This window comes from Trichomycterus rosablanca, unplaced genomic scaffold (assembly GCF_030014385.1).
Source record: "Trichomycterus rosablanca isolate fTriRos1 unplaced genomic scaffold, fTriRos1.hap1 scaffold_180, whole genome shotgun sequence".
In the NCBI taxonomy this organism is placed as follows: Eukaryota; Metazoa; Chordata; class Actinopteri; order Siluriformes; family Trichomycteridae; genus Trichomycterus; species Trichomycterus rosablanca.
In genome coordinates, this window is record NW_026947008.1 from 61,070 (window position 1) to 76,250 (window position 15,181).

The 15,181-nt window shown below is 37.2% G+C and overlaps 1 protein-coding gene and 1 long non-coding RNA gene across 2 annotated transcripts; one reads left to right on the forward strand and one right to left on the reverse strand.

Moving 5' to 3' along the window:
- Nucleotides 1-853: 853 nt before the first annotated feature.
- Nucleotides 854-3,478, forward strand: LOC134306013 (ATP-sensitive inward rectifier potassium channel 1-like). The gene is made up of 2 exons (XM_062990278.1): nt 854-912; nt 2,227-3,478. Exon 2 carries the CDS (start codon nt 2,229-2,231, stop codon nt 3,384-3,386), a length of 1,158 nt encoding a protein of 385 aa, XP_062846348.1. The 5' UTR covers nt 854-912; nt 2,227-2,228; the 3' UTR covers nt 3,387-3,478.
- Nucleotides 3,479-4,896: 1,418 nt separating this feature from the next.
- LOC134306014 (uncharacterized) lies at nt 4,897-9,669 on the reverse strand. The gene is made up of 3 exons (XR_010008882.1): nt 9,614-9,669; nt 5,719-5,826; nt 4,897-4,958 (listed from the first exon to the last, which is right to left on the reverse strand). It is a non-coding gene; the product is annotated as an uncharacterized LOC134306014 (long non-coding RNA).
- Nucleotides 9,670-15,181: the final 5,512 nt, after the last annotated feature.

Sequence of the window (15,181 nt, forward strand, 5' to 3'; positions counted from 1 at the left end):
GCACACAAACTTAAACTCCTTTTAAATGTATTGTTTAGAAATAGGCATACCATTTGTTTCAGTTCTCTCAAATACACTGATGTACTTTTTGCATAATGGGTAACACTGTGTATCTCCAGCACAAATGCATGTTCCCCTTAGAAAAAAGGTTCTGTTGTGTATGTAGTTTATAATCGTAAAAAATAAGCAAGATTTATTGGAGATTAGTGCTAACTGCTGATCAGGTAGCAGCTAGGATAATTAATGTTAGTTTTTAATTACTGCTTGGTGACTTAAAAGTTTTGAATATAGTTCAGCTTATTTAATATATAAATGTCTAAGTATTCAAGCTGTTGTATTGAAGTGTAGATACATAAAGTGTTAGTTAACTACAATAATGTAAATTCCATGAGGGCTGTTGTAACATGGGGGCAGGAAATAAAAGGAATTGTGTTTGAAGAAATGCTTTTCATTTTGTGGCCCCATGTGAAGCTTTACTAAAACCAAGCAGTGGGGAGTTGGGAGGTTTTTTCTTCAGATGGGGTACACTTTTTCCCAAATTCCACTGTTGCACTGACCGTTGGGGGACCATGTGTGAAATGAAAAGCAGTGTAATATTGTTAAGACGTTTATCTGAATGTTCTTACTAACTAAAACCTTTTATGCTGAATATGAGTGTAAAAAAAATCAACAACTTGTTACTTTCTTTGTGTAATGAGTGGCATGTGCCTGGGATTAGGGCATTTCACTGAGGATTATTTTTTATCAACACTCCGGTGGTTGTTTGCTTGGAGGGGAAATGAAACTGCTGAATTTTATGAAACCTGACTGTAGTCCTATTAATATTTTGGGAAGTAATATAATTAAATGAGAGCTGATGAAGACTGAGTTCCAGTCTGAGAAGATCTGCTGATAACTTCTGTCTGAGTGAAGGTAAGATTACATTTTTATTCATTTATTCTTATATCTTGCTAATAGGGCAAGCATGAACTAAATATGTACCAAATTAAAAAGTGAATAGGGGAAAACTAGAAATAAAAACCTTTTATTTATTGTTAATTTCATAGAGGAAGTACAAATGGATAGTTAATGTATAGCTTACATATACACTGATCAGCCGTAACATTAAAACCACCTCTTTGTTTCTACACTCACTGTACATTTTATCAGCTCCGCTTACCATATAGAAGCACTTTGAAGTTCTACAATTACTGACTGTAGTCCATCTGTTTCTCTACATACCTTTTTAGACTGATTTCACCCTGTTCTTCAATGGTCAGGACCTCCACGGGACCGCCACAGAGCAGGTATTATTTGGGTGGTGGATCATTCCCAGCACTGCAGTGACACTGACATGGTGGTGGTGTGTTAGTGTGTGTTGTGCTGGTATGAGTGGATCAGACACAGCAGCGCTGCTGGAGTTTTTAAATACTGTGTCCACTCTATTAGACACTCCTACCTAGTTGGTCCACCTTGTAGATGTAAAGTCAGAGACGATCGCTCATCTATTGCTGATGTTTGAGTTGGTCATCTTCTAGGCCTTCATCAGAGGTCACAGCACGCTGCCCATGGGGCGCTGTTGGCTGGATGTTTTTGGTTGGTGGACTATTCTCTGTCCAGCAGGGACAGTGAGGTGTTTAAAAACTCCATCAGCGCTGCTGTGTATTTTCCACTCATACCAGCACAACACACACTAACACACCACCACCATGTCAGTGTCATTGCAGTGCTGAGAATATCCCACCACCCAAATAATCCTGAGGTCCTGGGAGAGTCCTGACCATTGAAGAACAGGGTGAAAGCAGGCTAAAAAGTATGTAGAGAAACAGATGGACTAGAAAGTGCTTCTTAATGGTAAGTGGAGCTGATAAAATGGACAATATGTGTAGAAACAAGGAGGTGGTTTTAATATTATGGCTGATTGGTGTACATATTCGGCTAGATAAAGTACGGACTTATACTCATAGTTTATTAAAGAAACATGCTGATATTTTATTTTAGACAAGTAGTGTGCATGTATAAAATAAAATATAAGTTGGTGGAGGTTATTGCTGCAAAATAAGTGAGTACAAAGGGTTCAAATGTTTCCAGCCTTTGCACTGTAAGATTAATCAATGGCATTTTCAAAGGGCTCTAAAACTTATACAGAAATGAAATACACCTGCAAATACAGAGATGAAATGAGCTAAATTAGGTCTGTTTAGTTGACCTCTCTGACCATTGACTAATCTGTTAAATACATTTCAGGTATGTTGAAGTTCATCCGGAAGCCGATTCAGGATCACTTAACAGAACGAAGGATTCGCAAGAGGCGGCTCGTGACCAAAGACGGCCACTGCAACATAGAATATGACAATGTTACGTATCAGAACTATTTAGTGTACCTGAAAGACTTTTGGACCACCTTTGTTGAATTTCCATGGCGGTTTGTTATACTTTTTTTCATCACTGCTTTTACGGGAAGCTGGTTCATCTTTGGCCTGCTGTGGTACTCGATTGCCAAAAGCAATGGAGACCTTGACGTTGGGGGTACTCCTAATGGCCATTTAAAGTGCGTAGAAAATATCAACAGTCTCACAAGCGCCTTTCTTTACTCTTTAGAAACGCAAACAACAATTGGATATGGTGGACGAGCCTTAACAGGGAACTGTGCCAAAACAGTAGTCCTTCTCATCATCCAATCTCTAATGGGCACCATCATAAACTGCTTCATGTGTGGCCTGATTTTGGCCAAATTGTCCCTCCCTAAAAAGCGAGCAAAGACTGTTACCTTTAGCGACACTGCAGTGATCAGTTTGAAAAATGAAAAGCTCTGCCTGCAGATCCGGGTTGCCAACCTCCGGAAGACGCTGCTTATCAGGAGCCATATTTATGGCAAGTTCGTGAGGACTAGCATCCCTCCCGACGGAGAGCCCGTCATCCTGGACCAAGTAAATGTTGAATTCCAAGTAGATGCAGGCAAGGACAACCTCTTCTTTGTCAGTCCCCTCACTCTCTACCATGTGATTGACAGTTCAAGCCCCTTTTCGGAGATGGCTGCCGACACACTGCAGAAGCAGGACTTTGAGCTGGTGGTCTTCCTGGATGGCATGGCTGAGTCCACCAGCTCGTCTTGCCAGGTCCGCACCTCCTTCATCCCGCGTGAGATCCAGTGGGGATACAGCTTCCTGCCGGTTATTTCGCGAACCAGGGGTGGCAAATACTTTGTTGATTTCTCCAACGTTTCGAAGACTGTTGCAGTGAGCACACCACACTGTTTTAGTTGCTTTAAAGATCCTGTACTTCACAAGCATGCCCAGCATGGCATTGACAATCCAGGATTTGAGGTGATTACCATTAAAGATTTTGGGGACAAAGATAATTATTGCTGCCTTAGCAGCTCAGTGCAGGACAACCAACACTTTTAAATGTTTCTTTAACAGGAATCTGCCGTTGCCTGTGTGCAGCCTGATACAGCAAGGTTAGAATATTGTGGCTAAATATTTTATGGTGATTTATTGCATACTTTTAGTAAAGAAGACTTGTTTTAGATTAGGTTCTACTTTTAGTTTTTGAGTTTAGGTATATTAATGTTTGATTACTCACCTCCTTACTGTACCTTTTATTATGAACAGTTTCCAATAGTCAGTCTTTCCTGTTTCCTGCGTCTTCCAAGCACTTATCAGATACATTTTATTGTGTGAATACATTTTGTTCCACGTGTTCCTACTTTAAAGGACAGCCTAGATTTGAGTAGATCAAATTAAGACAGTAGTGGATTTACAGTTAGAACTGTAAGAAGCTATGGAAAAGGGTTCTGCTGAATATCCGAGTGTAATTATCACTGTATATGTAAGGGGTGGCCTTGGGGCTAGGCAGACTCCAGCCACTAGGGGCCAACAGCGAGCTGGCAATCAGGCCTAATACACAACACCTGTGCACACTGCACAGGCCTATAAAAAGACAGAGAGGCAATCAGACATCGCTGGGTTTTTGTCTCATGTGAGTAAACACACACAGCTGATAACCTGGGTAGAGGACGGAAGTTTCTCGCGCTCTCTCTCTTGCAAAAGAAAAGAAAGTACAAAAGTTAAAGTAAAAAAAGAAAGAAAAGTAACGATAAAGATAAAGAAAAAGAAAAAAGTAAAGTAAAGAAAAGAAAGTAAAGTAAAGAAAAGAAAGAACAAAAAAAAAGAAAAGTAAAGATAAAGAAAAAGACCGGTCAGAGACACCCTACTGGCCGGATGTGGCCCGGGGGCCGTGCAACTCCCAGGTGTGGTTTAAAGGATAATGGGACAAGATTTACACAAGGTGGTAACATTTTTGAGCACCTGTAGTACTAGGAAAATGTGCTTAGAGGTTTGTAACACAGTTTACATGTAGATACACTTTTTAGGGTCTATTTTTTTGGAGTTCATTATGTGAATTGATCATTAGAGTCACTGACTGGAGTCACACTAAATTGTTATGTCACAGTATCTGAAGTATATCGATTTATCTGCTTTGTGTATTTCCTTTTTCAGTAGCAGTACATCACTGCTTTTGTCCCAGTGGTGTAAAGAATGCAACACATCAACAATTTTTTAATATATTTAACATATATAGTTATGTTATTCAAACTTCAAAATTCTTTTCTTCCCTACTTGGCAGTATGTTTTTGACCCAGCAGAAAGTCATATTTTTTAGAAAACCCCTCATAATCTAATGAAAAAAGTAAAAAGCTTTTTAAACATGAAAGTGTCTGGTAATTTAATTTAAAAAAGTAGCAGAAATTCTTAAAATTCAAGATTGTCATAATTGTCACTGTCATAAAATAATTAAATATTGTTATTTGGGTTTACAGTAATACCACACCAATGTGATTCACTTTCAGAACATCTTTATTTCACAAATTTGATTTATATTAAAGCAACAACTCAAACAAACAAAGGTTGAACTTGCAGCATGAGTCCCATTTTAATGGAAAGTGTTAAAGTTCAGGCCAGTCCTTGGATTAGCAGCTGAGGACATAAAATCAATTACAAATGTTAATGTCAACACAGGCTCACATGCATCCATTAAAAAACAAAAGTATTCAATTATGTTTAATAGGGATGTAACGATGCACCACAAGAATAGGTTATTCATTTAAGATTAATCAGTATTCACTTTAAACAGCAGAGGGCACTGACGCTATTCACCTCGCCTGGTTGACGGCACTTCACAAAGTTGCCAGGTCCCCGACCAAATTTTCCAGCCAAATTTATTTATGTGAGGACACTTTCTTTATTTGTATCATTCACGTATTTATATCATGATGGATTTGTTTTACAATTTCATTTCAGTTTTTTTTACACAATAAGCATAGTTCGGCATAGTTTGTACCTACTTCAGAAATAAAAGGACATTCATTATTTAGATAAATAAAAGATAAGCACAAATACAGTATTTTATTTAATTTTTTTAAAGAGAAATAATAAAAAGAAACTTTGTCATAATTTGTCTTCAATTTCATTTTGTTTAAAAAAATTGGGAAAAAAATCACATTGTGAACCCAGTATCGTGAATCGTATCGCATCGTGTGTAGAATGCATTGTTACATCCCTAATGTTTAACATTTTACACTTTTAAATATTACACTGATTGCCACATCCCAGATAGAAAATAAAACCCATAAATAATTCAAGTTAACAATGTTAGGCAGCTCATCTGCTATGGTCGTTTTTTAAAGGTCTGGCAAAATTACAAAAGAAAAAAAATAACAAAAAGAAAGCATAAAACCTTTAGCTTGTGGTTTGGCGGGATTGGCCATACTGGGGTCTTGTCCACAAGTTTCATGAGGACACATTTTGTTTGAAGTGCCACAGTTGGCACAAGGTGCAGCAGAACCTGTAAGAGAAAAGTCGTTATAGGCTAATTCGTTTGCTCATGAGGAACTGTCAGGTTCTTGGCAAGTAATGAGGAACAGTAAAAACAAACAAACAAACATACTTGGGGTGTGTGTTGCATTCATTCCCACAACATGGGTGACTTGCAAATGTTTAAAGGTACAATTGATGCTAGGACATATATTGGGATTTTAGAGAGATATATCCTGGCATCAAGGCAACATCTTTCCTTTCCTGGAGGTCAGTGGTTATTTAAGCAAGACATACCAGGCCTCATTCTGCATATCCTACAATAGTTTGGCTTTGTAGTCACAGAGGGTGTGCTTGACCCCTCCAGAATGCATCATAAAAAAGAGAATCAGTCAATGATCACCATGGAGCAGAAATTCTACTTGCAAAACTGTAACAATTAGTGTCCTCAGTTCTTAAACCATTAAATAATGTAATTAATAGGAAATGTGATGGAACACAATGCTAAGTGCCATAATTCCAACAGGAGAAAGTTGAAGACAAATAGATTAAGAGCAAATAGGATAAAAAGGGATAGATATTATTACTAGCCCTAATTGCCCTGTCCCAACTTTTTTAAAAATATGTTGCAGACCTGACATGCAGGAGTGGATGGATATTAACAAATGAAATGAGGTTTACCAAACAAAACATGAAATATCTCAGGTTTACACTGGGTGTGTTCGAAAACCTGGGGAGCTGCCTTGCTGTCTTACTGTCGACATAGGCAGCTGCCTAAGTAGAGGGGATTCTAATAAGTCATCGACTCATAAGGCATCAAAAACCTGGGGAGCTGCCTTGCTGTCTTACTGTCGACATAAGCAGCTGCCTAAGAGAGGATTCTAATAAGTCATTACATCTCCCTCCGTGTACCAAAAATGGTTCAACTGTCCCTGAACTTGCAAATATATACACTTGTACATGTTTATACAAATTAAAAATCAATGATAATTTATTAACGTTTGAAAATAAGTCCGTTCTTTGCTTTGCATCGTCCGCCGTATTTTTCTATGAGAAAAGTGCCTCTTTGAATGCTGGGATTGTCTCCACTGCTAAGGCAGCATCGGATCCTCACTCGTTCTTGAGTCAAAATAGCGTTGAAATTTTAAGATACAGTAGTGTTCAAAAAAATAGCAGTGATTTTAAAAAAGTGAATAAAGCACAAAATCATTATAATAACTTTTATTTCCATAAATGCAAATGCACTGAAAATACTACACTTTTAATTCTAAATCAAACCAGTTTGTGTTAATCCTTTACAGAAAGTTAAGAAAAATTAATATTAGGCTGTTCAAAATAATAGCAGTGCCAGCATTTTTCTTTAAAAACTCAAAAAATGTATCTATAACATGAAAAAATGTTTGAGGTTTCACTTTACTTTAAATTACTGAACTAATATTTAGTGGCATAACAATTGTTTCTGAGATCTGTGTTGCATGGAGTCGACCAACTTCTGGCTCCTCTGAACAGGTATTCCAGTCCAGGATGATTAGACTACATTCCACAGTTCTTCTGCAATTTTGGGTTTTGCCTCAAAAAAACGCGTTTCAGATTTCAGCCCACAAGTTCTCTATGGGATTGAAGTCAGGGGATTGGGCTGGCCACTCTATTACCTCAATCTTGTTTGTCTGTAACCAAGATGTTTTGGGTCATTGTCATGTTAAAACACCCATTTTAAGGGCATTTCTTCTTCGACATAGGGCAACATGATCTCCTCAAGTATTCTGATATATTTAAACTGATCCATGATCCCTCGTATGTGATAAATAGACATAACACCATGGTATGAAAAACATCCTCATATCATAGTTTTGTACCACCATGCTTTACTACCTTCACAGTGTACTTTGGCTCGAATTCAGTGCTCGAGGGTCATCTGACATACTGTCTATGGCCACTTGACCCAAAAAGAACAATTTTGCTTTGACCAGTCCACAAAATGTTGAGCCATTTCTCTTTGGACCAGTCAATGTGTTCTTCGCAAATGTTAACCCATTCAGGACTTGTCTTTTTCTTAACAACGGGACTTTGCAAGGAGTTCTTTCTGGTAAATTGGCTTCACTTAATCATCTTCTGTACTCACTGGGAACTTCAGATGTTCCTTGATCTTTCTGGAGGTGATCACTGGCTGAACCTTTGCCATTCTGGCTATTCTTTGATCCATTCAAACAGTAGTTCCATGCTTCCTTCTGCGTCTTTCAGGTTTTGGTTGTCACTTTAAGGCATTTGAGATCATTTTAGCTGAGCAGCCTATCATTTGCTGCACTTCTCTGTATGTTTTTTCCCTCTAAAATCAACTTTTTAATCAAAGTACGCTGTTCATCAGAACAATGTCTGGAACAACCCAGTATTTTTGAAACAACCCTGAAATGTTACCCAGTATTTCAGAAGGAAATGCGCTATGACCAACCTGTGCAACATTTGCCACCCTCCTACCTTAAATAAGGGCCAAAATTGACACCCATTCTTCTGCAGAATGAATGACTTCACCAATTGAACTCCTCACTGCTATTATTTTGAACAACCCCCTTTCAATCAATGCTTCGATTACTCAGAATGAGCGGCATGCATGTCCTAATTGTTGGGTTTGTTTTGTTTTCAATACTCTACTACACTTTCAAGTAAATTTTTTGCTATGTAGAAATAGCATTTCTACTAAAAACTTTGATTTATCAAGTTAATGGTGTTGGACTGCTATTTTTTTGAACACCACTGTACCTTACTAGGATTTCGGACAGCCTTTCGTAAAATGCTGTTTATGTAGAGAGCTCCCTAGGTTTTTGAACACACCCACTGTCTGCTATGAAATTATAGTAAAAGTCAATGTAAGATACTGATACATCTCCCTCATTTGCTTTACTGGTAGATGGCCTAATCCAGGATAAAAGAGAGCTGCTACCCGTAGTTCCTTTTCTTTCTGTTTTTGTAACCTTTCTTTTCTTGGCATTATGCTGCAAAATTTGTAAATGAGATAAATCAATGTTGTGCATAATAATCAAGAGTGACTTACTGAATCTCCATAAAGGGGAGAACACAGTATACATCATTTTACTGTTGAAACATTAAACCAAATATACCTCACCAGACTGTCATGTAGCTCAACTTAAGACCTACCTTTGATTTCAAATCAGAAACCCACTTTGGGTAGTTAATGTTAACAATGGGCCTATTATTATGCCAATAAAATCAAATAGACATCTAAATAACATTTTCCCATTTATTCATAATTTTTTGTATGCTGTTCTATATCATAGAGCATTATATTTAGCCTTCTACATATATTAGTTTGTAATGTTAATTACCTAGCAAAATTATTTCTCATTTGTAAACTGTTGAAGTATAAATGCTTGCATGAAAATAACTCCTTGACTAAAGGTGGCTTTTGCTACACAGCGTTTGGGCCAGGATGCTGTAATTATAAAATATTGTATGTTTGTATCTATTTTCAACACTTTACTGTGAGAGCTACTTGACATTCTCCTGCAAAATGTTTGTGCTCATGCTTTTTTTGTCTTCAGGCTTTCACAAAATAAGTAAGATTTTAAATGAAACAAAACCAGTGAACTTGTCTAATTTGTAAAACAGTAAAACTGTCTTTAAATTCTTTGTCTGTCTGTCTGTCTGCTGCAGTTTGTCCCCCTCCCCCTTCATTAAACATGACAAACATCAGTAAACAGCTGGACGAGGCTTTGAAATCACGTATTTCATGACTCATGAGTACAAAACGTGTAGGCCATGCGTTATGCATGGATGCCCTTTGTATGAAACACTGTCATTACCTGTCTGTCTGATGCTGCGGGTCAGAGGAGAAGTGTGTAGCAGCGGTTTGGCCTGGCACTCAGCACTGCATGAGTGCTAACCGGAGGAGGAGGAGGAAGGGGCAAGACGGGAGCTTGTGCGCGCCGCGGATCAGATCGGGGCAGAATTCTCACAAGAACTCAAATAAATGCCTGTCAGATATCAAAACACTTTTGGGGGGAATTGATGACAGAGAGGGTCATTTTTATTTTTAAATATTGATGAATGTAGAAAAAAACTGGGCTCCAGCAGAAAGGGCACTTTTCTCATCCATGGCAAAAGGGCAGGTGCTTGAGCACCACTAGGGGTCTATCTGTGCACGTGCCTGCTGTTAGAGCAACAACACCAGGGTCGGAATCCACATCAGGTCACCTGAGAAGAGATTTTAACTGGTTACACTGGGTTGTAGGCAGCTAAATCTAACTTATAAAATTACAAAAACATTAATTTAAAATTTTGTTTAGCATTTCCTGTGTACATCCTACAACAGTGTGGCTTCATGGTCAGTTCTGTTTTCTAGCAAATCATTTGGATTTAATTGCCAGAACGAAATATGTTTTGCTCTTTGGTAAATGGAAACATCAATTATTGCTGTAAAACTTTTAACCACCTTGTGTCTATATACACTCAAACTGAAAACACTTTAGTGAAGGATCTTGCTAGTAGTGGTGTGCGATACTGCAAAATTTGGTATCGATCCGATACCAAGTAAATACAGGACCAGTATCGCAGATACCGATACCAATACTTTTTACTTATAAAGCAGCTTATTTACTTTCATGTAGGGAGGAGCAGTGTGTCATGAGGTGAATGTATCATCAATATGCTTTGACGACTGAATAATTTTGTGTTATTTAATTATTTAACTAATTATTTAGTTAATTTTAACTGGTTACACTGGGTTGTAGGCAGCTAAATCTAACTTATGAAATTCTAAAAAAAAAAGCATTAATTAAAAATTGTCATAACAATGTGTGGTACATGAAATTTGATATAAGTCTGTTTGATATGATCATTTAATTCTATTTTTTTAAACGGCATGCTTTTGTAATAAAATGTGTGCACTGTATTAATAAACTTAATTTATACAGATAATCCTGTGTTATTTTCTTTGTTTTGCTGCTCTGGTCAGAATGCTCTGGTCTGCTGAGCAGGAACCGAGCCCTAACCTCTGCTGCCAGACCGACTTCCACACTCCAAACCCACACGTCTATGTCCCTCTATGTCTCTTCACAAGGGAAACCTTCTCTCAAGAGTTGCTGTAAAGCTGGAATCATTTTATTAATATAATTGCTGTAAAGAGTGAAGACACACGGAATTCTGTTGACAATTAAAGCATTTCTGTTTGGCCCTAGTTTCTACATTGTTCAAAGAAAAAGACAAGGTACAAAATATTGTAAAGTATTTTTTTTTTTTATAAAACACTATCCCAATCATCCAGTCTTCTTTAAAATGGCTTTTTTTTTAGCACTGATTTTGTTTCATTGCTACCATTAAATAAATCCTAATTTTACATAGTCTGTTAATGTTTGTGGTGTCATGAACACAGACCTTAATTGATAACATTTACATTTATATTTTAAGCATTTAGCAGATGCCTTTATCCAAAGCGACTTACAATTGAGACAGTATACATTGCAAGCAATTGAGGGTTAAGGGCCTTGCTCAAGGGCCCAACAGTGGCAACCTGGCTGATGCAGGGCTTGAATCAACTTCAGTTTGAGTGTAAATAGACACAAGCTGGTTAAATTTGCCAGTAGGGTGCACCAGTGATGAACTGTGATTATAACCTTATTTAGCTTAAAATAACATTTACAGTACATGTGTAATGTTACATTTTGCTGTATGACAAAACATATTTACCCTGCAAAAACAGAGTCCTTTTGGCATAGAATAATCAAATAGAATGCCTTTGTCATATAACAATATATATTTTTGGATTAGTCATGCAATAGTTTACTGTGTTATTTTTATGTTAAACATGTAGTTAGTTATGAGGAACATCTGAGGAACTTTGTCTGCAGAAAGTAACATCACTGTTCATTCTTTTCCTGTTACAGAATTATGAAGCTCCTGCTTGTGACTCTGGTTCTTTCTCTGCTTTTGGTGGAGGGTAAGTGATTTAAGCTTTAAAAAAGTACATAATGATGCACTAATTATGACTCTTACACACCTATAGACTCATATTGAGGCCTATTGACTTTAAAATGTAAAAACTAATGCAGTACTTGAGTTCCTTTTTATAAGTACTGTAACTTACTTCTACACAACACAATTAGAGAACACTTTTACTTAAACTTGAAGTTTTATTTGATACCCTACCTAACTCTTTGGCTGTAATTTTGGCTTTCAAAAGCATGCTTGCATATGGATCTACATTTTTGCAATGGAAGGTGTTCCTGAGGCCCTGCATTGCACTCATCATAGCTGATGATCATCATATTCAACATCATCACCCACTGTTGCTTGTATAAAGTAGAACATATTCCACACAATGCCATTAACTTGCCACAACCTGCCTGTTGAATGTGATCCATTTATAAAATTATTATTATACAATTATAAAACGGATAGTTCCGGTCCTAAAATCTGATTGGCTGAGCCGCGTTCGAAGCTGTTGTAAAATCCCCGATAAACGCACACCTATGACCACCTCACATCATTCCATATTAATACGCCACTGAAAAGAAAAAAAATAATGTTATGTTCGCCCTCATGTTGCCTAGCAACACTGTTAATCGAACTACCTTGCGTCGCGGAAGAATGCTTTATTAAAGCAATAAGCCACGAGAGGCCGTGCATTACTGTGATTTTAGCACGGGGATGACGTTTTTGTTCTAAAACTTCTTTCCCCGTGCTAAAATCATAACAGTAACGTACGGTCTCGAGTGGCTTATTGCTTTTATAAAACGGCGGTCAACATGAAATATAATAAATACAACAATGTTTAATTCATAAATGTATTTATTGTGTATAAACTTACAATAAAGCATTCTTCCGCAACGCAAAATAGTTCGATTAACAGTGTTGCTAGGCAACATGAGGGCGAAAATAACATTAACTTTTCCTATTCAGTGGCGTATTAATATGGAATGATGTGAGGTGGTCCTAGGTGTGCGTTTATCTGGGATTTTACAACGGCTTCGAACGCGGCTCAGCCAATCAGATTTTAGGACCGGAACTATCCGTTTTATAATGTAAGTTTATACACAATAAATACATTTATGAATTAAACATTGTTGTATTTATTGTATTTTATGTTGACCGCCGTTTTATAAAAGCAATAAGCCACTCGAGACCGTGCGTTACTGCTATGATTTTAGCACGGGATAGAAGTCATTCCCGTGCTAAAATCACAGTAACGCACGGCCTATCGTGGCTTATTGCTTTATTATATCAATTTCTTATGTGCTTACTTTGTTACAGGTTCTGCTCTTCAGTGTGTCAAGCGTGATGTGAATGACCTCACATGTACATCTGAAACTTGCACTTATGGAAACATATGCATGAAGACAGCAGTAAATACCATGACTGCCCGTGGTATGTTTTATTATTAAGACATTTTTATATAGCTTTTACTCTGTAGTTGACTATATGTAGTTTTCTGTAAGGAAATTGTTTAAACTATATGGTTTGATGGTGGAGTAACAAGAAGAGTGTGTAAAGGTCAGGTTCCTAATCTACAACCCCAAATCAGAAAAAGTTGGGACAGCATGAAAAATGTAAATAATAAAAAATACTAAATTTCTTACATTTACTTTGACTTTTATTTGATTGCAGACAGTATGAACCTGAGATATTTCATGTTTTGTCTGCTCAACTTCATTTCATTTATTAATAAACATCCATTCCTGCATTTCTTAAGATGTCGTCGTTGTCGCTTTTTTTGTTTCAAAATTCTGTGTGATGGTCCATCTTAGATGCCTCAGAGCCCAGAGAAGTCAGCAGTCTAATTGCTCTTCTTTGCTTTTTTCTGATGCAACCCTCTTTATTTTTATCTAATCTTGGGCTTGTCACTGAGAGCTTACTGACAACTGCACCTCTGAATGGCTACACTGTTCAGCACAATAATCCTAAAACTAGCCTATCATGTCTGTGTAGATGCCTGGTCGGCCAAAAGCACAGCTGGGATTTGAAGCCGGACCTCAGTGATGAATGGCTAGCATTACTCTAAATTTGACTTTTTAAATAGTTTGCAAAATGATGACATGAGCTATATAACTGTTTAAAAAGCTCGCATTATGCTAAAGCATTATGTTCTATGATTCAGAATGACTGATTATTTTCTTTTTCTTTCTCTAGCTTTAAATAAATGCACCACTCTGACTGAATGTGTTATCAGAGGGAGCGTTTGCTGCAAGACCGACCTCTGCAACAAATAATCACTAATACTGAATTATACTTCTAAACTGAGAAACATTCCATTTTTATACTGATAATGTAAATAAAACAGTTTAATTGTACAATAAAGATCTGCACGTACTTCAGTTGGTCCATTCTACAATTGTATCATTTGTAAATGGTATTGTAGTTATAACATGTTAGTGTGTGTTGTACTGTAATAAGTGTATTAGATGTAGCAGTGTTGTTGGAATTTTAAAGACCTTAATGCTAAGGCAAGACAAGTGCCAACAGCATTCTCTTATTAGAAAGTGTCTATTGATAAATAAATAACATTGTGTGGCTACAGACAGTGCTAACAGGGTAAAAGATCCCAACAGCACGGTGGCACCTGCTACACTCATATCAGGACAACACACACTACCATGTCATTACCATGATTGTGGTTTTGCAGATATATGAATGGTCCATAACTTTTTAAGTTGGGGTCCTGTAGGAGTTTATTTTATGAATGGAGTAGAGTACACAGAGCAACAAACTCTTTCATGCATGCAAGGCATGTATAAACGTGGTTAAATTAAACGTTAACACAGCATTAGATAAACAACAGTTATTCAACTGTATTCAATCAAGAATAGCTCATTTGAGCACCTTGCATAGTTCTGAAAGAGAATACAAAATAAGTCACATAATAACGGCATTACATACACTTAAACTTTAAACTTTTAAAGAAATTAAAACTAAAACCACACATTACTAACCTTAGGCGTTCCACTAAACGAGTCAAAAACAGGTGTGCGCATGCTCGGTAGGACAAATCGATGGGTAGGATAAATCTACAGAGCAACCGCTGCTCGTTTAGGACAGTAACTGCAGAGCGATATGTGCTTTCATGTCCAAGTCTCAAAAAGTCTCCAATAAAAATCACTTTTTTTTTAAAAAGTCGCTGGGGGGTCTGAAAACTCACTAAATAAAGCCGCTAAGTTGGCAACACTGGTTACGAAGTACTTAGCATCACAAACATTTTGGGAAATGCACCCCAGATCTTGGTTCAACATTTGTCTGACAGGGAACTTGCTTCTGGGCCATATCTTTCCCAGTCCATGAAATATTGGTTGTTCCCTTTTACCAGACACAATTAAACAATAATTGAACATACACATTTAGTAAATATACTGTAAATCTATATACAGTACATGTAAATATAT

Bases quoted from the DNA above. Each gene is read 5' to 3' on its own strand.
- LOC134306013 (XM_062990278.1), top strand. From the start codon at position 2,229: ATGTTGAAGTTCATCCGGAAGCCGATTCAGGATCACTTAACAGAACGA.